Source organism: Micropterus salmoides, unplaced genomic scaffold, assembly GCF_014851395.1.
Source record: "Micropterus salmoides isolate LMB-PRFRI ecotype aquatic unplaced genomic scaffold, ASM1485139v1 Ms_hic_scaffold_16, whole genome shotgun sequence".
Taxonomy (NCBI): Eukaryota; Metazoa; Chordata; class Actinopteri; order Centrarchiformes; family Centrarchidae; genus Micropterus; species Micropterus salmoides.
This window is the reverse complement of record NW_024040707.1, coordinates 13,466,433-13,490,071: the sequence shown is the minus strand read 5'-3', so window position 1 is coordinate 13,490,071 and position 23,639 is coordinate 13,466,433. Positions and strand designations below refer to the sequence as shown.

The following is a 23,639-nucleotide window of genomic DNA, read 5'->3' as shown; positions in this document are numbered from 1 at the left end:
AAATTTCTTTCACGCCCTTCACCAACTCATCCAATCACGTGCCCCTCTGCCTCTCACTCAGAGCTCAACAGCTTGCAGTACAATTTTCTAAATAAATAAATACATGTTACTGTTATTGGCACATCATATAATAACTGCATGTGCATCTGGTATTCTGTCAAGTAGGCCTAGGCTATGTGGTTGCAAGTCCCGTCATCTCATCCCCTATAACAGGACACTTTGCAGCTCAATTTCTCAGAGCTGCAGTCTGCAGCTGCGGTGCAGTAGCATACGCATGGAAAAGTGATGAACATCAGCATCACCAACAGGGGAAGTGGGGCTGAGGTAAGATATTTGAAACCATTTTTACAAGACAGGTTCATCCTGCGCTTTTCCGTAATTATGCTGTATATAAGACCGATTTTTGAAGTAGAATAGATTGGTATGATAAGTTGTGGGTTGCACAACTTGCAACTGCTAGAAATGAGAGAAGCCTGGTTGCATTATTTATCTGACCACCAAGGTTTATTTTCATTCTTGCTTTCTTGCAAACAACTGTATGCAAATCCCAACCCAGCCAAAGGGAAATCCAACAAGTGACAAAGTGCTTAGAGATGGATGCATTGAATAGTCTATTAGGGGAAATGAATGGAATTAAATGCAGCAGTAATCCAAAATACTTTTTATAGTTGTAAAGCATATATTGTTACATTTCTGTTTATCTGTGGTTCTCAAAGGAGGGTCTGGGACCCCCAGGGGTCCTTGAGGGAGTTACAGGGGTCCCCAGCAAAAAGGGGAATACTTTATTTTCACTAAAGTAACACAGTGACAGGATGTATGACTATTTTGGTCATGGATTTCATACACCTTCTGTAAAACATCTAAAAGCCAAAATCCTATCAGATGGGCGATCCTGGGACAAAATCTTATCCGTAGTCTGATTTGTGTCTTTGGTGTTGTTGTGTTTCTATGTAAGGTGATGGTGTTAACGGATCCACCCCCTGTGGTTATGGCATTTTCATGCCACTTTGGGCCTCTTGTCTTATTACATGTAACCAGTGAGGGGGGAAATATATAAACACAAACTTTGTAGAACAGAAATGATGCCAAATAGGATTATAGATGTCCACACAGAAACAAGTCAGTAAAAGATAACATTTAAACAAGAGATCTACACTTCTGTTTCAGGCATGCTGGGTCAGATGAGGAGGGAAGCAATGTTGGCACCTGGGTGACCTTATAAATAACGAATGCACTCCTTTGTTTCCACTTCACTGGCCAAAATGCACAAGTTTAATTTTATATAAAAAATTTAATTAAAAAAAGTGTACAGTTTTAATTTTATATAATGTCATCCTACTTAATGCCACAACTAGATTGTTGAAGGACAACGTGTGTTTAGTGTATTTTATGTGGCAATTGAAGTTCCCATTGGACAAGTAATTACAGTATATGTAGTTCAGAGCTGCATCCAGTTTTACAGGGCAAGGAAATTAGCTTTACTGTGTCATCTCTATAGTCAATGTCTTAATAGCGCCATTTAATTTCAGATAGATTTACAAATGTGTGTGAGAGAAGGGAGGAGGAAGAGAGAGCGAGAAACCCAGGCAGCCAGAGATACTTCCCTGTGACTGTCAGAGCTCAGCCAACAGAAGCAGAATGTAATACCCTCACGCTCAATAAAATTAGCAATTGGTCTCATTTACAATGTGTCTCCCAACTGTGTGAGTCAATAAGAATGGAATCAATCTATGGTTGTTTTGTGAAATGAAGATCTTATATTCAGACTTTCCACATGCTTTTAATATCTGTGCTTGTGTTACACTGAAATCTAAGACCGATCAGATTCTGTATCAGATTTCTGTACAGCACTTGCACATTCCAGAGAATGTCCTTTTGTCTGTTTCGATCATCAGTGGGTTTTACATTGCACCTTTCTCCAGAATGAGAACATGTTTAATTCTCTGAGTGCCATAGCGGGATGGAGCACACTCTGAAACAGCCGTGTTTGCTTTGCACTTTGTAAGGCTGTGAAAACTAAAAGCCCTACAGAGAATCATGGGAATTAGATTTATAGATCGGTCGATCCTCATCTGGAGGGGGGCCAGAGTGTGAGGTGAGTGAGAGAGGGAGGCCGCTGACAGGACATGATGGATGTAAAGCAAAGAAGTGCTGATGTCTAAGGGGGGAAAAAAACAAAAGGAAGGGAAAAACACACACATGCAGGTACCGATTCAAATTCATTTTCATTTTTCATCATGTTGCTGAGTAGCAGGAAGGTCAGTTAACTAAATAATAAATGCAGGGTCTTACCATGTCTTAAGTGGTACTACGTTGTTGCTGCAAAGAGCTTTCTACATGTCTGATACAAAACATAGTGGTAAAAGCAATAATCATTACATACTGTCACAGTTACTGACATGCAGATATTTAGCTATAATCAGTTAGTGTGACGGTGTGGGAAAAGGGGAAATGTTTAGGATATGGTATGCAAGTTAATTTCCTTTGCTTGGAAGTAAGCCAGCACTAGTTGGCCTTTGAATACACAATGAAAAACTATTCTATGCTTCAATTAGGTTCAAGGTTTAGGTTCAGTCTCAGGAATTTAGAAATTGCAGCCTTTCCCATTTCAAAGCAGGTGCCCTATTGCACTGCATCTAGCTATGAGGCGGACATAAAGATAGTTATTTATGATGAGACACATTTGTTCAGTCGTGAGTAAAAGGGTAATGGCTAGGTGTCAATGTAAAGATGCAGTATTTTATTTGTTTTTTTAAAACATTGCATTAAATCTCGCTTTACTTGATCTCTCCCAAAATGACCTCCATGCCTGTTAGTATTTCAGCCCAATTACTCCTCTCTCCTCTTTTCATTCCACTGTTCAGATAAATCTAAGAGGGATCATCACTCTGGAGGAGTTAGCGACCCACTATGATATTTACCTCTTCAATTTACTGTCTAGAATATCTGTTTTATTGTTTCTGTTTTAAGTGACTATAATTGTCCCTTGTCTATCTGTGTTATTTGATATGTGCTGTGCTTTCTAATTTTCTGTATATATTAAAAAACATTATATTCAAACATAGTTTTACATTTGGAAAATGTTTCATATTTCCTAATTATGGGAGAGGCAGTTCAGGTTGTTTGGGTGGTACGTTTTTATTTATCTATTCATCAAGTCATTGAAGACTTATGAATGTATTTGAACTTCTCATTGTAGCACTTTGGTCAACATTAATAATTTTAAGAGGTCCTCTATAAAAAAAGTACATGACCATGTGATTTCCTTTGCACCACTTTCTCTTACACCGACATACTGTAATATTAGGGACACCTGATTCTGCAGAAATCTGCATGTGTTAAATACCATTCTGTTAAGCTATTTGCTGTTCCACAGTGACGCATAACTGAGAGTTAATACAGATTCAAACAACTTTTCTGTCTTACTCTGTCTTCCCTCCCCCCCACATCCTCCTCCCTTTCTCTCTCTCTGCGGTGTGTCCCGAGGGTCTATTTCAGACAAGGAATGCAGTGTGAATAATTCATCACAAAAATAAGCATTGGACCAATACAGAGCGATTGACTTAATGAGAACCTTCCGTTTTAGATTGTGCCAAGTAACAATACATCTGTAATGGCTGGGAGACTGACAAGTCTCTTCTGAAATGGGAAAACAAAAGTCAGTGCAAATGCAAATGTGGGTTCTCTTTAGCATTTTTTTCAATTTGAAGCCTGGATCAGATCCTGTAATATGGCTTTTGTAGCATTGCCCCCCCCCCTCCCTCATGAAAGCACAGTGTGACATTCCATAGCCTATATTCACACATCTTTTTGTTCTACATTGTCTCCTCAGCTGTGATTAGTTGTTATCCTATGTTCTCAGCCATATGATACGAGTAGACAGCAGGATTAATCCTGACAAAAAGCTTGAACTGACTGAGTAGGTGGCCTTTAGTCTTGGCTTAGTATATACACAATACAATGAACCATAGTGTAATCGTTGAAAAGAGTTCTTTATATTTGCTGGTGAATTTTCACCAAAATTGCTGTTTTTCTAGACATAGTGACTGCATGTTTCCAACCTGTGAGCTCACAACAAGCATTATCTCACTGTGGTCTGTTGACTCTGGGATAAAGCGCTGTCTTTGAAAAGCCTCTGTCAGTGTTTGAGAGCAGAATGGCTGACCCTGACACGTCATGACAGTGTCCCCATTTTGTGGCACAAATCACAGTCACAAGGGCACAACAACACATCGCATTGCGTTTCCCTTGGAATCTAGGGAAACGTGTTTTGAAGAGCTGTTTAATTTCTTGCTATGAGTCTTTCCACGGGGCATCAGGCCTACGGTTCAGAGTGAAAAAGATTTAGCCCATGGAGATGTTATTTGGAAGGTTTTCTGGATGCGGTCGAGATGTCTCTGCAGTGTTCACATGAAGCTATGCCAAATTGTAAAAATCTAAAATGATATTGAGGTTTGCTGCCAGATAAATAACTTGACCAGTGACATGTGTAATCCATGTAGAAAGAAGAAACTCATCAAAATAATTACTGCAAGCAGTATACTAGCTCTTCTCCAACCCACATAACAACACCTTCTGTGCAGTTTATACTTACCCCACATACATCAACTTAACCATGCAGCTGATTGTTGTGAATCTCCTCAAGACATTGTAATTCAGCTGTAGCCTACCCTGTAACAAATTAGAGGGTGCAGCTCTGCTTTTCTCTCTTTTTGTCTCTATTCCTGGAGCAGAGGGAAGACAGTTCGTACCAGCTCTGTGGTTTGGTTAATCCCTGACAAACTGTGCTCTCCGCAGCTGCAGGGTTGTGTTGTGAGAAAAAGAGGAAGGCTTCAGTTTCGAGGATGGGACTGTGAACACTGCTGGTTATTTCATGTTCGCAGAGAGTGTGTGAGTCTGCAGGCTTTGGCCTTGATGCGACCGAATCTTCAGTGAGGGTTCTCAGGTGTTGCTGAACAGTCAGCCCAAGTGTTCATTCAGCAGAAGTGCTCCGAAGGAAGGTGTATTTTCCTCATTTTAAAAGAGAGTGATTTCTTATTATCAACAAGTGGACTGTTTATCCAGCACCTGCTGAGTCAGTACATGTTATTCTCTTTACCATGCAGAGTCCACTGGTATGGAGTGGAAACACACACAACACCTTGCTAAGCTTTTGTTACATAATCATCACTCACGCAAGAATCAATGAGTTATAGAATTTGATGTAAAACTGAGATTTCTTTTTTCTTCATTAATGCTTTTGGGTATCACCTGTTGATCATTCAAAGAAGGGATACAGCCTAAATGACTCTCCTCCTTTCCCTGCTATGTAGAATGTGTAGTTTAATATATGAAATAGTGTTTGTTTAGGTGCATTTTGTTATGTGCTCGATATACATACAAATAAATATTGATACTGGGTATAAAAGAGCTGTTCTGGCTTTTACTGAGTGCCGTTATCCAGAAAACTCTGCTATCCTGCTTCAACAGACAGGGATTTATGATCAGGATTTGACCTAAGGGTCACAGTATCACTATATATTAGTATGTTTACAACATACAGAGAAGACAGATAGTCAGACACACTGCTTTGATTTGAAAAGTCAACAAATAGTGGAAGAGAGGGCTCCGAGAAACACATGTGGTATAATATGCTTGGAGCTCACTGAGCTTTGACAGAGATGTGCAGACTAAATGTGATCATTTGAAACCACAGCTAGTGGAAAGCCTTGAACACTGCACATGTTGACTTTTTTGTGTCAGTATCTCTTTGCTGTACTAATGGCTCTGTTTTCAAAGGTCACTCTTCTGTAATGGCTGTGTGTTGCGCTAATTAGGTCAGAATGATAACCAGAGACAGAGAAGGCACAAAATTACTGCTAGTGTCATTGGCAAGCTGCCTTGTCGCTCTGTTGGGAGAACAAAACACAGTAGCACAGAGCATGCCTTTCTGTTTATTTCCAAGCATTCATCTAACAGTAACATTATTACTTTCTTCTCTCCGCAGGCCTCCAATCCAGATGCTTGGTTGAGCAGCCCAGCCCCTCTGAACATGAACCACTATTCCAATAAGAAGAGTGCAGCTGAGAGCATGCTGGATGTGGCTCTACTGATGGCCAACGCTTCTCAGCTAAAGGCTGTGCTGGAGCAGGGGCCAAACCTCTCCTTTTACACCCCCCTCATCACCCTGATCAGCATCTCCCTCTGTCTGCAGGTCACAGTCGGGGTCCTACTCATCTTCATAGGTGAGAAAATAAACACAGTAACAGCACCACCCTTTTGCTGTTTATCATCTGGCAACCTTCAAAACCTTCACGTACCCTTTATGTTTCCTCCCCTCCACCCTGTCCCTCAGCAAGATTCACCGGCATCAAGTCCACTGACTCCTGACAAACAGCCCATTACCAGTTGGACTCTAGCTGTTAACATGGCAACTGAGCCTGACACCAGGTCAGAGTTCACTAGGTTTAAGTGCTGCTGGGAGTCAGCCCACAATGTCTATGCATATCTTGGAGTAAATAGAAAGAAAGTAAAAAATAAAAGCATTTACCAGCCACAGCTTGGGTTGGAAAAACAGGTCCATTAAGATGGGAAGATGAGTTAAGATGAGGTGTATTTGTGCAGATTAGACTGAAGTTCATTTTCCTCTGACGGACTGAACAGCGGGTCAGTGAACTTTAGGCAGGCCACACTGACTCATCTCAGCTCTAGCGGGAGGAGTAAATGATACAATGTTAGTCAGAATCCTGTCCATGCCTAAAATACAACAACACTACTGGTATACACTGACCTATCACTCTTGTGCTCCTCCCTCTGTAGTAATGTTTAATTTTAATCATTTAAAAATGATCCATTTTGGATCAAGGTCATATCCCCCATAAATGTTGGGTTTGCTTTCCTTATATCTTACTTTCCATATATTCCTACAATGTTAATGTAAAATGTTAATTATTTACCAGTTTGTAAATTTGCTCTGCATTAAAAAAATCACAATAGCCATAATCAATCATCATAATCACTCATAAATAAACTCATAAATATAAAATAAGATTTTGTTTTTTTATTCTAAAAGATCACGTGTCACAAAGACAATCGGCCAAGCATGTGAGAGTCATCACACATTCATGAAGGCCCTGCCCCCTCTGACCCCCTCCATCCACCAAATCCTCTGACTCCACCAGCCCCCCTTGTTTCTACCAGAATATCAAACACATCTCATTCTCACTGCTCTTTTCATCCCTTTTCCTTCGTTTTCTTTGACTGTTCTAAACCCGGCTGCCCTCTCGGTTCTCCCTTCCCCCCTCGTTCTCCCCTCCCTGTGGATCCAGCTCTGTCTTTGGAGCCAGTGGGGCGTGAATTGAGTGGCCTACATACCCTCCCACACACATATACAACCAGACGGGGTCCTTATACCGTTTAACCTTTGGTAATCTCCCACTACGACACTCATACGCACACGTACACATAACGTGTTCCTGTAGTGACACAGCTACTGTATACTCCCTCATATATACACATTTTCCTGATCCACCAAAGTTTAACATTGCTCATAGGCAAGCCCCTGTGATGATGGACATGACGCCTTTTATTATCTGTTATGTCATCACAACATGGATTAGTTGTTTTTTTCCCATAATTTTATTTGGCTCAATGTAACAAGGTGCAAACAAAATGAAGCAGTGTTCTACAAGAAATACAAGCTTCCCTTGATCAGTTCACTCTTCCCTGTATTGTTCTTTTTGTGTGCTTTGAATCAGAAGCCTGTTAATTTCATACCATATAAGCCCTCTACTTTTCTCAAAATTATGTTTTATATTATGTTACCCAACTAAATTGTACATGGAGTTTAATGACCCTTGTGTTTTGTTGACATTACCTTTACCACTGCTGATTGTTTGTGGTTTCACAGAACCCATTGCTGTGTGTATAAACTGAGCCTGCACATTTGATTAATGTGACAAAATACAGAAATGGGCTAGTGCATGAATTTGCCATTCACAGACATAAAATACAGTATGTTCTGTACATAGTGATATTACTTACTTACATTGGGGTCAATTACACAGCCAGTTAGACCTCTGTTAGAACACTCCAATAACAGAAATCCAAATAGCAGAGTTTATCCGAAGTTTCATCAAATCAGTTTGCACTCATATGTAAATGTACACATTTTAAAAGAAATAATCTCTGCTTTTTATTTATTAATGACAAAATTCCTTACATAAGATTGTTTTGTAATTCATCATGACGAGTTGTTTTTCAGTCCTACCCATCTGTGTTCTGCTACTTCTTTTTCCTCTTGTCGAAATGAAATATTTGATAATTGCATTTATGTGGAATCAGTCATCTCCCTGCACCCAGAATTAAGTATGGATTAATGGCTGACAGTAAATATGTGTATAATGAGTTGGCTTGTGTCCCAAAATAAAGTGGATTGCTGATGTACGATTAGACTTTCATCAAGCGTGTGTCTGTGTGTTGTTAAATTCTTTTTCCTGGTTTTGTCTACAGTTCGATGGAACCTAAATGATGAGCAAAAGCATCAGAGGCTGAACATTATGGAAAGCTTAGCCACAGGCCTGGTTTTTTTGATAGTGGTAGTCAACATCTTCATCACAGCCTTTGGAGTCCACAGGCCGAACCGCGGCGACTAACCAAGAACACAGACAGGTATTCTTTCTATTTTTGCTAATCACATACATTCTTTATGTTCCCCCTCTTTCACTGCTCCCCTCTCTCTATGCAACCAGGTGTTTTCTCTCCTGCCTCACTGTGCAGTTTACTTCTATAGACATCCATGTAGTCAGCATGTTTTTGGTCCTCTCCTACCTGACCTACAAACACACTGACCTCTCCAGGCTCTCAGAGAAATTTCCACTGGAATTTTTATTTTAAAAAACCCATATTCAACCAATGTTTATTTACCAGAAAATCATTGTCCTGCACTGCTGCAGGCAAGGAGAGAAAACAGCGAACAAGAGAGAAACAGCAGTAGCAACAAAAGGGTCTGGTATGCAAACAACACAACATTTGTTCCTAGTGGACTGACAGGAAAGTGGCGACAACAGGCACATGTGAGCTCACACTGTCTGTCTCCTTTGCTGAAAGAGAGTGACCCCAAGCACTGGGCAGACACAAATGCACAAGCACAGTTACGCACAAATGCTGACAGCTGAACAGGCTTCAATTTTTAATTGCATTGATGACATATGAGCAAGATGTCGTGGTTCCTTTTCAGACAGCTCGGACCAGGAGTTTTGATGGGCCTGTTGAGCAAATGTATGCAGAGCAGAGTGTGCCTTATCTCTCCTGCTACACCTTTAACCTTACCAACACATCTGTTCCCAACCACAGGTGTCATGCCTAACATTCAATTATAACAATGTTTGTTTGTGCCATGGCTCTCTGTGCTATGAGCTAAAAGACGGAGTGTCTGTGGTTCTCTGGACCAGCAGCTGGTGAGTCAGAGTCAACACAGCACAGACCCCAGCAGAACTGCTTGTTAAAATGGAACCCTTAATTAGACTGTGTTTCGGCAGTTGCCACCGAAACCTCAATTAAAGTCAAACCAAATGTGCAATTAAAACACTTTATGGTTTGACACAAGAATATAAAAGCAGTTTGAGCCTGTTTCACATCTGCTAAATACCTAGAGAATATTCATGTTTGTATCTTCAACATGATTGTGACAAAGCACCTTTGAGATGACAAACCAACGTCACAACCTGATCCTTTTTCCTCCTCCACAACTATCATTGGTAACCGTGGAAACAGCGAGAGTAGAGCCAGATTGATGACACACACAGCTCCACTCAGGGCAGATCTGTAGACTGATATATATGCATAATGTACAGTACTGTGCAAAGGTTTTAGGCAAGTGTGGAAAAATGCTACAAAGTAGCTTTCTAAAAAGGACATAAATAGATTATAATTATATATTAATAAAATGCAAAGTGAGTGAACATTAGATTTAGAATCAGAAAAAGCAAACAACAAATATGTGCTATATATCGGCTTTGTGCAATGATGTGAAATTAAATAATATTTACATGTGCAAAGATATACAGTATTTGAGAGGAAAGGGGGGAGTGTCAGTGAGGGACCCAGGCCTTGTTAATGAGGCTAGCTACGAAGCTGTTTTTGTGGCGAGAGGTTTAGGTCCTGATGGACCACAGCCTCCTACCAGAGGGGACTGGAACAGTTTGTGACTGGGATGGGAGGGGTGCGCTGCAATCTTCCCTGCACGCCTCAGAGTCCAGGAGGTGTACAGGTCCTGAAGAGATGGAAGATTGCAGCCAATCACTTTCTCTGCACAGCGAATGACACACTGCAGTTGGCCCTTGTCCCTGGCGGTGGCAGCAGCGTACCAGATGGGGATGGAGGAAGTGAGGATGGACTCAATGATGGCGGTGTAGAAGTGCACCATCATTGTCTTTGGCAGGCTGAACTTCTTCAACTACCGCAGGAAGTACATCCTCTTTAGAAAAATCTAAATCATATCAATATTTAATGGGACCACCCTTTATCTTAAAAACAGCTGCAATTCTTCTTAAGGTACACTTGCACAAAGTCGGGGATTTTGTTGGCATATCGCCAGGTGCTAATGATCACCAATTCAATATGTAGGTTGAAACACAATCATTAACTGAGACAGAAACAGTGTAGGGGGAATACAACTGGGTTAGGAACAGCCAAACTCAGCTAACAAGGTGAGGTTGCTGAAGACAGTTTACTGTCAAAAGTCATACACCGTGCCAAGACTGAGCACAGTAACAAGACACAAGGTAGTCATACTGCATCAGCAAGGTCTTGACCAGACAGGAATTTCAAGGCAGACTGTGGTGTCGAGATAGCTCTTTTGAAGAAGCACAACGAAACGTGCAACGTTGAGAACCGTAGACACCATCACTGGGTTGCACCAACTATGTGTAAGTTCAAACTTAGCCTAGTTTGAACGTAATTTCTAACTTAAGTCGGAGTTTACGTGCTACTAACATTTTAAGGGTTGCACCAGCTGAAATACGTCCAACGTAGACATAATTAATAGGTGTAAAGTCCTCCATAAAATAGTCAAGTGGTTGTCATGGCGCATCGTTTTGAAAGGGGGGGTGACTGGGATCAGGAGGAGCAAATTAACTTACAGGATTTTTGTCCGCGTTTCAACCGTTTAATCATGTCTGATGTGGAGTGATTGATTGACTAGCCACTCATAGTAAACCTTCTCGCCTAGCCAACTCCAAAATCACCATAGAAAAGTGTGGGGGGTGGGGATTTTGAAATATGAGGGGCATAATGGCTCCTACGCGTATATAAGTTATAATGTTACAATTTCATCTGCCCGTTATACTTTACCGGCCATGGCATGTGTAAACGTCATTTTCTGCGACACTGTTTTGATGAGTATGGACTTTACGCCAGAGTAGCTAAGATGCACTTTACGTCTCGGTGGTGCAACCAAACATCAATACAGCTTAAGTCTCAAACTAACTAGTTTCAACGTATTGTTTAGCGTGGACTTTGCACCCTAACTTAAGGTAGAACTTACGTATCGCTGGTGCAACAGGCTCCTGATCTCAACATCATGGAGTTTGTCTGGGGTTAGATGAAGAGAGAGAAGCAACTGAAGCTACCTAAATCCATAGGAAAATGTGGGCAGTTCCCCAAGATGTTTGAGCCGATGTGCAAGTGTACCTAGACGAATTGATGCTGTTATGAAGACAAAGGGTGGTCACATTGATTTGATTTTCTTCTTTTCACCTTAACTTTGTATTTTGTTAATTTATAAATATAAATAAACATGTATGTTTTAAAAAACATTCTCACTTTTTTTTCTTTTTTTCCATACATGCCTAAAACCTTTACAGAGTACTGTGAAGTTTAATATCTGAGGATGCTGATGTTCATCGAGGAGTTTTAGGTCACGTGAAGCAAGACTATAAATAGCTCTCTCGTGGGACTGTGGATGCCAGAATTCAAACTGGACAATCAAACCTGGTGACACTTTCAACCCCTTTTAGCGCCCCCACCCCCCTCTCTCTCTGACTCCTCTCTCATCTGTTGCTCTCTTCGCAGGCAAGGAAGAGGAGGAAAAGTGTCGCAAATCTCCTGAGATCAAACACCCTAATCTCTCCACCAGAGTTGTACTGTATATACTATCTTGGATGTATATTTTTCTACACATTCATTATTACAATTATGAATCAGTATCATATTATATGATAAATGGAGAAACACTTGAAATGACTATGGCATGCATCCACCCTGAATACAAGTCTGTCTTGAGCAGTCAACAGCGTTTAATGTAGCATTTAATTAACTTAATTCATTCACTTGATGGACTCAGTTTGATTGTCATTCATTAATGCAGGCTGTCTGTTGCCCTCAGTTGTCATTGTTATAGCACACCACAACATTTTCCATCATCCTTATTTCCCACTTTGGTGCACTGGATGAGGGAGCAGTGCCCTCTAGTGTATTTTTTGATGCTGTTCAGATAAACGATTTACCATCTCTATGTAAAGTTCACTGCAGACAAAACAGTGCCAGACACAAACCTTAAAAATCTAATCATGGTCCTGCTCATCACTGTCAATGTTACTATTAGACTGCAATACCACACAGTATTTGATGCTAATTAACTGTATGCATTTCTATGTATATCTTTGTCCTACTAGATTGAAAATAAGATACAACTCCAGGTGATGTCAAAATGTGGTGTGCTTTATTTGTACAAAATTTGAACATTGTTAAAGTAACACTCATGTCGCCTCCTCTCGGGACAGCGTGATTGAAAACACCTGTGTGTGTATGTGTGTGTGAGTTTGTGTGTGTGTGTGTGTGTGTGTGTGTGTGTGAGTGTGAGCACAGTTATTCAGTTAGTATTATGCTCCATTTTACCTGAAAATGTCATTGGAATTAGATGTTCTGCACACACAATAAATCCCTCATTACAAATCTTTTTCATATAAAGAAAAGTTAACAGTGGGACTTTATGACAGAATGAGTCGTGTCAATGTCACTTCTCAGGGATTTAAGAGGAGTCAATTAGTGCCAACAACTCTGTGTAATTTTAGAAAAAAAAAGTTTATAGCTCTCAAAGTGTATTTCAAGTTTGGCACAGCAAAGTGGCAAATTGCATGGCTTGTTCTTTTCACAGGGGTCGTTCTTAAGCGTTTCAGCACCTTAACATCCTCATTTCTTCTTTCCAACCTCAGCACAGGAAATTAAAACATCTTTAGCACCTTTACTAAGTCTTGCTGCAGAGCAGTGAAGGAACGGACCAGTACATCTCAACGTCTCACCCTCTGTGGGGAGAAATAGTGGCAACAATGAGTTTTTAAAAAATCCGAAGAAAAATTGGATGCTTCCAAAGTAATTTCAAATGCTCAAGAACAAATAAGTCTGCACACTTCTCCATCATTCTGTATGACTCACCTCTGTAATAGTAGAGCATTGCAATACCAACTACAAAACTGAAACAGCTCAGGAAGAACATTGGTCCTGCAGAAGGGAAGAGAAAGTTCTCATCAGTGACTATCGACCAGTAACACCTATAAACAATAGGAATGTGTGATAAGCAGATGGGCATACTAAATGTGGATAGTGGGTTGGTGTGTTCCTTATAAATGATAAGAACTAAATAACAAAGAACAACAGAAATGTACTCTAGTATATGGTGAGGCCAAAGAGTCCAATGTCCAAAGCTGCTCTGTGAAAAGACAATTATCTTCTTGTTCACAGTCTAAACAAGCCATTGTTTCTTAGTATGACTTATGATTGGGAGTCAGTGTTTCACTACATCACTGATGACCCATTTCCCTGCTTAAACACCTCTGACACAGTGGATATGCCCCTGAAAGGAATGCAGGACAGAGGAAGCAGTTTTGGACAGGGGGTTTACACGTGAGCTTAACTGACCCACAAAAGCCAGAGCCCTGGATGCAACAGGATGATGAATGGAGAAGCAGTGCAGAGCAGTGGGGCCCACATTCTGACGCTAGGGGTTAAAAGGTTCAGCAGACAACTGCATTTGCTGAAGAACAAAGCTTAGTTGGGCTTAAGGGGCTTATCTGAGAATCAGTGGGGGGTACAGAGGCACCCTGACACATACACAAACCGTAAGACCACCATATTTTATATAAACACCCTAGCAGTCTTTTGCCAAATTAAACTTCTACAACTGCAGATTAAAATTATGTTTTATTATCATTAAATTACACTACTGCCCATCCTTTCTCAAAGTTTAACATTGGTTTTGAGAATGACTTCCTACTTTCCGGGCAGCCACTGCTTTCAGTTCATGCCAAGTTAGGATTAAAAGTCATTTTGCAGACTAGACACCTTATTTTAAACCAATAATCCATCACAATGTATTTGTATTGCCTTTTGAACATGAAAAGCACTTCAAAAACAACAAAATAAATAATATAAAGTAACAGAACAGATCATATCACCAAGGGCTATGTGTACATAAGGGTAGGTTTACTGTCTGTTAATGGTTACTTTAAACATTAATATACATGTCATAATTAAAGCCTCTACCACCTCATACAAACACTAAACTCTACAAAAGTAATGTTATCATCACACTTGAATGTAGTTTTAAGCATGGACATTCAGGTTTGAGAGATGGCTGTTATACTATAGGGTTATGCACGTGTGAGCTCTGCTGTTATGGAATCAGATCAAATATACATGTTGTAGCTTTGGTTTTGGATACAATCATCAAATGTCAAAATTTTTTTGAATGCACTACATAGGAAGTGTTTTCATATCAGTTCTTGCTCGCAACTCTACCTCTACCTCATGATGAAAACATAAATTTTCTGCAAGGTAATTTCCATATTGTTCTAAAATAAAAATCTAAAAACCTATGACAGACTTTGAATAGTTGTTTGCAGTACTTTCAGGTATACATGCTTGCAACTTACAGAAACATTAGTGTGGTCGTTGATGTTACACTAACACTTAGATAGTGAATTGCAATTTAACTTAATAATATAAATGAACAGAAATTATATATAATGCACTAAGCAGTAGTGTTTCATGTTGGTTATATTTACCTCTGTTATTGAGCACATATTGCTCTGGGTAGATTGCCACATTGTATGTCCATTTTGGATTTGTCACCTCTAGAACAGAGAGTAAAACTGGTTAACCCCACACTTGTAAGATCCACTACTTGAACTTCAGTGCAGGCAGAACGTTGGCTTCTCTCTGTATCTTAAACAGGATAAGTCCACATAAGGCCAGACAGGGCAATTGCACAGCAGGGGATCCACCACGATGGTACACTATATTTACCACCTCTACCAATCTAACCATCTCACTTAAGACATATTGGATATACTGGACAACCTAACTTTGTTAAAAAAGAGTCAGCAGGGAGAAGCTTTTTAGGTTAACACCACCTGATAATGAATCAGTGTAATTAACTTGAATAATTATGCACAGGAATTTTAGAAAACTAATAATGATATGTTTAAACACTGGCACATGACTATACCAGATACACACATTTTGTCATTTCTGGATATTGATATTGATTTTTTTCAAGGTTTTTGACTTGTTTGTGCTATATATAAAACCTGCGCTGACTCTACTGTACGTTTAATTTGATCTCCCAACTATACTGGGACCAGAGGATTCTCACCTGTCTGCAGTTCTACGTGGCAATCTTCAGCCACTAAAATGTCTGAGCTGCCCTGCTCAGTGTTTTTACCTCTTTGTGTGACTCTGGTGGGCAGGCTGGAGTAGACGTCCTCAGCGTGGATGTGAAGTCCCCTGTAGAATTCATGACATGCCTCATCACCCTTCCAATGCAGGTGCTTCAACAGCTCAGCTAACCGCACCTTGGTGGGTACGCTGAGGTTCCTGAACTGCAGTGAGACACATGCTGAATTGAATCACTGCACATACCTGTATACCTGCACACTGTGCTTCTTTTCTAAGACTAAATTCAGTTGCAGAAATGTAAGAACTGTCAAAACAGGATTTTTTTGGAATTGTGTCATATTATCTGTAATTACTCTGTGGGCTTCCTTGTCACTGAGTATCTGTGGGTGGATCCTGTTCAGCTGTAGCACCAGTCTGTCAACCAGTTCAGTGTCCATCCTCTGATCTGAGCACAGGAAATGGGCGTCCCCCCGGAGCTGCACATGGTAATCATCAATGTCTAGCCAAGAACAAGAGAAATGTGTTGAATAAAATGCACTCTACACTGCATACACACTTTAATTCTTAAATTCATATTCTTCAGATTCAGGTTATGATACTATACAATTAGAGCATGCTACAAAGCTCTAATTGAAGGCCTGCAGATTTTATGTCTAGTCTTAAGTAGTTTCTTAAGCTGGTCTTGGCATCAATCCTGTTCTGAAAATAAATGACTAAGAGGTTTATTCTCCCGTTTAGAAAGGTTAACACACTTACCACAAAACTGTCACTTTGGCCACACTTTACTTGAATAGTTTAATGCTAATACTTGATGAGTAACATGTCTACTGAGTTAAGGCGGGCACAAAATGACGGTAAGACGTTGCGATACAAAGCCTGTGAGGCTTGTAGAAAATACCAGTTTGGTGAAGCCCTTGTTCTTAAAAGCTGCTGATTCAACTCAATGGTCATTTGTGAGGCTGTATTAAAAGAAGTATACTTTGTTATACTGCCTATTAGCAGCACAAAGTCCCAAATTTCCCAACTTCCTGTTGATGTTTTTCCAGCTCACTTCTGATGCTTAATGCGGTGTTTAGAGGCCATTTTTCCTGTTAAGTGTCCTTCAGTAAGTCATGGCGAGGGTTTTAAATGTGACAACTGTTGAACTTTCCTGTGCAGTTGTGGGTTTGACATGTGTTATCATGATTTTTGAAAAAGTCTCTTCTGCCACATTACACATGTTGCTATTAACAGTCTGTAGAAGTGCAGAAAATAGGCAAGTCCTTTGCCAACTAAGTTATTTAAGCACCAGGTAAAATTGCATAGGTAAGTAACAGTTGTCTACTACTAGTTTGTCTAGTGTAAAATTTTTATTAACTGAATCTCTAAATTGTATAGTTGTGGGTAAGAAAACTTCATTTGTTAAGTTTACCCTGAAATGCACATTATGTAAAAAAGTAGCCTACTTTCAGCGGGATAAAATAAAATAACCTCACCCCAATGACTGAGTTCTTTACAAACATTTTATTTAAATGGGACTCTTACCCACAGATTTGTATGTGACTGGCAGAAGGAGGAGCTTCATCATCCATATTTAATTTTTAAAAGTCTGGACGGCTCTGGCGAGAACGTCAAACCATAACGTAGGTTATTAAATAATGTAGCGTTTTAATACATATACCCGTCTTTCTAACTGCTCGTGCTTTATGCAACGACTAAACTTAAAACTGTTATTGTATGCAACAGGTGGCGCACCCACGCAGCACAGTGGGCGGTCAGCGATCCTCTGCATCCTATAAGTCAGCGCGCAGGGATTAATGATGTAAACTATCCAAAGCAAGACAAAACATCTTACCCTTGATTCACAAACCTGTCATACTAACAAACAAACGGCGGGTGGGACGTGCTCTTTCCGACCGACAGTCTCCCGGTAAAACTTCCTGCTCTCCCTGGTTTGATGGTCTCTACTGTCCACCCGCGGCGCGCTGCGCCTCCCTGCGACCGTCCGGGGCCACATGACCGACTTCAGGGTCACATGATGATTATCAGTCCGCAGACTGACCTGACAGGCAGATTACCAGGAGAAGAGGCAGAGCTTTCTATTGCAAAAACTGAACCACAGAGGTGTCATTTATCACTTTATTTCATTCCCTACATCAATTTATACTAACGATGCACTGGGTCAATTATACCTGGCAATGTTAATAATAATAATTTGTTGCTTTTTTCCCCTGCCAGTAATACATTCTTTACCATTTCACTTGACATTCCTGTGTGTAGGCTACATTATTACACATACTGTCAAAATCAATGTAGGCTTTTGCTGCCTTATCATGTTGGCCTGCATTTGCATTTGTCCCTCAGAGGGAACTGTACATCAGCTCCTTCCATTGCAATACAATCTCACTCGTTATCAGTAGAAGTGTTTAATTTATTTACATTCTTTAAAAATTATATTTACATACTCGCTTCAGGCTGCTCTCCTCATCCAACAAACTGGACACTCCTGCCCAGAGATGAGCTTCGCAGACCCTCAGCTGCCTACAATGTGTTATGAACTATGTCAGTAAACACCTTAATTGTTAAGTCACAACATAACAGTTTAATTGGTTTCTGAAAAGCTCAATTAAGGGCATAGAAGTGCCTTGACCTTCTAATTACAAGGGAGTGTCTCCAACAAGGCTGGTGTCTTGAAAGTGCAATGGCTCCCCTTTTCAGACAGAGGGCAGTGTGCCATTGAAGTTAACAAAAGGCACATAAGTCTGTCAGATCAGTATGCATATAGAGCCCTCATATTGTCTAGAACTTCAGACATAATCATTTCATCATGACCAGGAATGTTCAGTTATTACTTCCCATAGTCCGATACAGCTGACACTGTTATGTCATATGTCATATTTGGTCATTGAACAAGTTCTTGACTGATGGTGTCCTCACACTGATATAATCCGTATCGAAAATTCTTTGGCAGGGTTTATATTTCTCATGTTGGACTCATCTGTGGTTGATGGGTTTACTTCTGACAAACTGCTCTGCTGTTCTCCATACTGCCACACCAAATCAGGCCCTACTGCTGAGATCTGGACCAGGCCTGGGCTCGCACTTCGACAGGAGGAGTGAGGAGGTCCGAAGTACTGAGGTGGTGGACCAGCGATGTGTGAGGATTCTGGGTTTCGGGGTAAGAGAGGCTGGTTGTAGTCACGGCCGGGGAGAGCAGAAAGCGCAGGAGTGGGGCCATATGTGCAGGCAGGAGCATATGCGTACTGCTGATGACATCTGTGGAGGAAAACACAGGATGTTCTTTAATGTTTCTGCTGGTCTGCATGTCTTCAGTGATATTTGGAACTTTTTTCCCTTTCTGGTCGTTTAAGCAAAAGTCAGCCCACGTTTTACCTGCAGGCTCGCATGTTGTCACACATGGCTGGGTAGCCGGTGTCCCACAGTGAAAGCACCTTCTCCTGGGTGTTGTTGTTGTTATTGTTCCTGCCGATATGGTTATAGTGAGATCTGTTGTCCTGGTGATGTTGGGCCTGCTCCTCCCACTGCCACACATCTGACTCACTGTTTTAAAAAAAATCCATTTAAACCTGCATGTCAAAGTATTTCAATTTGAAAATTCACATTAGCTGACTCTTTTATTCAAAGCAACTTACAACTGCTATATATGTCAAAGGTTGCACGCCTATGAGGCAACTAGGGGTTAAGGGTCTTGTTTAGGGACACATTGGTGGATGCGTTGCAGTGTAAATCGAACCTGGGTCTTCCACACCCAGGGCATGTGTCTTATCTACTGTGCCATCGCCATGCCTCTTCTTTTTTTTCTACATGCTTTTCTTCCAATGATGAAAAGTCACTAAATACATTCAGCACTGTACTTACTGTAAGTACAAATTTTATGTACATTTACTTGACTTGAGTATTTCCATTTTATGTAACTTCTATTTCACTCTATTTCAGCGGGGAATGTTGTAGTTTTTGCAGCTTGTTTTATGAGGAATGTGAACACATTTAATAGAACTCAAGGAGAGACACAATGCATTTTGGTGAGTGACACTGACTGCCAACTTCACTTTTGTTTGTTTACAATAAAACTCCACATGGCACCATAGGATTTTAAATACGGGACTTTTACTTTTAACAGAGCACTTTTACATTGTGGTATTGGTACTTTTTTGAGGGATCATTTCTGCTTTATTGACAGTGAAGAGAGATAGGAAAGGCAGGGAGAGAGAGAGAGGGGATGACATGCCTGGGGTGGACTTGAACCCTGGCCCTTGTGTAAAGACTCTTCCTTAATTCATGTGCTCTATCAATCTGGGTATTGGTACTTTTAAGTAAGTTTGCTTCTCACTCACCGCTCCTGCTTTTTCTTTTTGTCCTCTTTGATGCAGTCGACCAAACAGCAGGTGATGAATGCCATGGACATCAAGAAGATAATGGCTGAGCTTACAATGGATGCCAGCACAGCGACACGGAAACCGTAGTTCTCATAGGAAGACATAGCTGGAGTGTGAGAGAAGAAGCCTGCTGACTGACTAAATATCCATGTCATGCACTCAAAGTATTAGACAACTCCATCGATCATGCTGAAAAATCTACAGAACAATTCCTAATCAGACTCAGGTACCACACAAAACACTTGTCACCTTAGACTTTACAGATGGAGTCTGCCACATAGACTGCTACATCAAAAGTTTCTCTTTGTCATTTAACCAGAGGAGAAGGGCAGAAATATAGTCATTTTGCAACAAAGTTCACAAGCCAGCTCATCATGGAAAGGATAATAAAACACAGTTTCACATCAGGCAGCTTCATCTCTCCCATGATGATTGATCCTGAAACACAATTAAGATCGTGCTCTAATTTCTTCCACTCACTTACCTAAAAAAAAAAAAAAAACTGTGCAAGTGCTTGAAATTAGTTCTCTCTACCTTAGCATTAATATTCCCCTTAAATGTGCTTCATCCCCAAGCAACAAATAATTTTTTCTCGAATGAGTTCTCACGTAATTTAGAGTATTAATTATTCCAAGCCAAATAAAACCTTAAGTGTCTTCCAGTAACATTGCCCATAGCCACAATGCCTATCACATAATGTTTAATATATATTCCATCTCTTCAGAATAATGAGCTGACAGACAGTTCAATTTTGCAGTGGCTGCAATTCTCCCAGTAAAAGCATTTCATCTACACACAAACACATTTTGGCACATTACCATGTGTATGAACACTTTTCATACAGTAACCTGGCTTCAAGCAGGCAACTCCTATGAGTGCCATTCTTTCTATATTAACTGTCATGCCTTGGCCTCAGTCACTACTTACGTTTACAGTAGGTCTCCCCCACCCAGTGGGTGCTGTTGGTGCCCATGACACACATCAGCTCACTTCCTATCAGTTTGTGTCTGGCTGGGCACTGCAGGGAAATGACTGTGCCCACATTGGTACCGTTGCCCTGTATGATCCTCTGGGTGCCCAGGGCTGGCAGGGGCATGGGTGTGCACTGAGCCTGGGACTGACCTGAAAGAGGATGATCGTGTGCATCAAAAACAGTGGTTGTTATTTAATTATGCTGCAGATGTTAGATGTCGATGAATCACCAAAAGGTCACCCATAGTTTCAATATATGTATAATTCATGCATCTTCAAAAGAAATGTGTTTTCACAGGGATGATCAGACAACTCAGAATTCAAATGAAGTGCAACAACAATTCAGCGTGAACACTGTGAACAACAAAGAAGAATGGAGCACTGCAGATGAGATTCAGTGTGGAATGGGACAGTCGTTCCACAGCTATCAGCGCTGAACCCCTGTAGGGCTGCACTACGCTGCGTGACAAAATGCTGCTCCCCCCGTAACAGCCTGGTGCTGCGCTGCATTGAATTCTAACAGTATCGAAGCAGGAAATGTGATAAATCATTAAACAAAAGGCCTGCAAGGCTGGTGGAAACACACAGACCATCTGGAGCCACGGTAAAAGTGGTTATCATACAGCACAGTGCTCAGCATATTACAGGAGGCGAGGTCTCTCACTGTGTCAGCTCAGTACACCAGCAGTCTGGCACGACCTACCTTCAACTTAAGGTTATCACTTCATCATGACACAAGCTGTTGGAATGCAAATAGACACAGTGACATCAATTAAGTGGTTTCCAACAGAATTGGGAATGATAACTGTGATCAGGCCCAGGAAAAGTCACAACCAGACTGTTTACTTTGGGAAACCTGCTATCTGGTTTTTACTAAAACAATGGACTCCAGACATAGGGGGGACTGGGCAATGTTCCTCTTTGTAACTGTTAAATGAAGGAAACTATCCAAGAATGTGAGAGGAGCTGTGCACTTCTTGTTAAAAACATGTGGTGCACATTTATCACCACAAGGGGCTTCACACAAAAAGTGTTCGTGGTTTCATTAATAAAATAAATCGAAAGAAACGAGGTTAGGTGAAAAATATGCGCATTTTCTTTTTAAAGAACCACACAAGCTTCTGATCACATTTTACAATGGCACTGGGCCAGACTTAACTGGGATAAAAAGTCCCCTGAAAGCTATTACCATTAGTCAGTACCACCATATTCAAGTTTATGTAACACAAGGACGCACTTCATTGCCGATAAGTAGAGAGCATCACTTTTATGTAATGTGTGTGTGTGTGTGTGTGTGTGTGTGTGGCTATGGGAGCTTGCGTGTGAGACACCCCACTGTTCGTCGGAAGTTTGTTAAAGCCACCGGTGTTGCCGCCCTTTTTTCACTTCCTCATTATTTGTTTTTCTTTAAAATATATTAATTATGAGATCTGGAAGACAGGTGCGCCTGAAGTTAATTCAGTCACCCCCGATGACACTTAGTGTGTGATGAAAAGTGTATTCTTAATGTGAATTCTATTTCTTAGAAATGATCACATGCCCATCGAAAAAAAGACAATGAGCAAACGCATTTTTCAGCCTACCTAGACTATCCTAGAACAATTGTTAGGATACTGCTATCACAGCAATTACTGCAAGTCCCTAAAGGGATATTGCACGAGGAAATATAGGTCTAGCATTTAGACAACAGGCACGTGCGCGCGAGAACACACACACACACACACACACACACACACACACACACACACACACATTAAATCTCTCTTTTTTAGGGATCAATGTTCGAATAAAACGCACAACTTGTAGATGACCCCCCTCCCTCCCTCCCTCCACACACACACACACACACAATATCTATTTAAAATCGTACAAATACCGGCATTCATGTGAAGAATACAACTGGAATAAGTGCAAAGTGCCAAAAACAAGTCTCCGTCCCACACACACATCCTACACGTTCAACTCGTGTATAAATTAGACACCATTTGGTTTGATTTCATCTGTCTTACCTGATTTATTCCGGTCACGGCTGTCATCTTTGTTTGTTAAATCAGTCTTGGACACATCTGCTATTGAAGCTGTTGCCGCTGACATGGTGGTGACAGACAGACGCTTCACGGTCCGCTTTTTGGTTGTGCGTAAAGACTGCGCAACTGTGCTCCTTCGCTCCCGGTACAGGCTAAACAAGTCGGGATTCCGTAGGTGGGGTCGTGCGTGAGCTTCTCCGTGCGATTTTGTTCGCCTTTCTGCCTCCCAGGGAACAGCTTGTCATCTACTGAGTCCTCCCACAATGCTTTCTCACCGCATCATTCACTTCTTCTAATGCCCCGGGTTGGACAGCGCGCTGTGGCTGCTGTAGCGCAAGCGGATGAGCCCTCGAGAGGACGAAGTGAGATGAATGTGATCGGCCAAGACCTTGTCGACCAAAGCAAAAATGACTTTGTGGATTACACCAGGTCAGGTCAAGTTGGATATCGACGAGTAACTACAGCAATGAAGCGCTCTTTGTTGGCAGGATGTCACCGCTCTGCTGTTTGAGCCTATCAGGGTGTTCGTCAGACAGGGTTGAAAATGTGCAAAACACAGTGACGTAAAGCCCATCTTTAAGTAAGAGGAGGCCATTAAAAAGGGTTCTGT

The 23,639-nt window shown here is 41.0% G+C and overlaps 3 protein-coding genes across 6 annotated transcripts; 1 reads left to right on the top strand and 2 right to left on the bottom strand.

The window, feature by feature from the left end:
- Window positions 1-3,961: 3,961 nt before the first annotated feature.
- On the top strand, window positions 3,962-12,605 carry LOC119905328 (ninjurin-1-like). 2 transcript variants are annotated; one of them, XM_038722234.1, is made up of 3 exons: window positions 3,962-6,224; window positions 8,491-8,649; window positions 10,296-12,039. In XM_038722234.1, the coding sequence occupies exons 1-2, from the start codon at window positions 6,032-6,034 to the stop codon at window positions 8,631-8,633; spliced, it is 336 nt and encodes a 111-aa protein (XP_038578162.1). In that variant the 5' UTR covers window positions 3,962-6,031; the 3' UTR covers window positions 8,634-8,649; window positions 10,296-12,039. The 2 variants fall into 2 exon arrangements, with proteins under 2 accessions (XP_038578162.1, XP_038578161.1); XM_038722233.1 differs by lacking the exon at window positions 10,296-12,039 and adding an exon at window positions 12,052-12,605 and having other exon boundaries at window positions 3,964-6,224.
- Window positions 12,606-12,678: 73 nt separating this feature from the next.
- Window positions 12,679-17,642, bottom strand: LOC119905327 (caspase recruitment domain-containing protein 19-like). Of its 3 annotated transcripts, none has more exons than XM_038722231.1 (6): window positions 17,504-17,642; window positions 16,008-16,153; window positions 15,701-15,857; window positions 15,042-15,110; window positions 13,414-13,479; window positions 12,679-13,283 (listed from the first exon to the last, which is right to left on the bottom strand). In XM_038722231.1, the coding sequence occupies exons 1-6, from the start codon at window positions 17,508-17,510 to the stop codon at window positions 13,171-13,173; spliced, it is 558 nt and encodes a 185-aa protein (XP_038578159.1). In that variant the 5' UTR covers window positions 17,511-17,642; the 3' UTR covers window positions 12,679-13,170. The 3 variants fall into 3 exon arrangements, with proteins under 3 accessions (XP_038578159.1, XP_038578160.1, XP_038578158.1); XM_038722232.1 differs by having other exon boundaries at window positions 17,489-17,621; XM_038722230.1 differs by lacking the exon at window positions 17,504-17,642 and adding an exon at window positions 17,179-17,233.
- Window positions 17,643-17,758: 116 nt separating this feature from the next.
- On the bottom strand, window positions 17,759-23,540 carry LOC119905326 (sushi domain-containing protein 3). Its single transcript, XM_038722229.1, has 5 exons — window positions 23,012-23,540; window positions 20,958-21,152; window positions 19,989-20,136; window positions 19,027-19,194; window positions 17,759-18,909 (listed from the first exon to the last, which is right to left on the bottom strand). Exons 1-5 carry the CDS (start codon window positions 23,094-23,096, stop codon window positions 18,567-18,569), a joined length of 939 nt encoding a protein of 312 aa, XP_038578157.1. The 5' UTR covers window positions 23,097-23,540; the 3' UTR covers window positions 17,759-18,566.
- Between the last annotated feature and the right edge of the window lie 99 nt (window positions 23,541-23,639).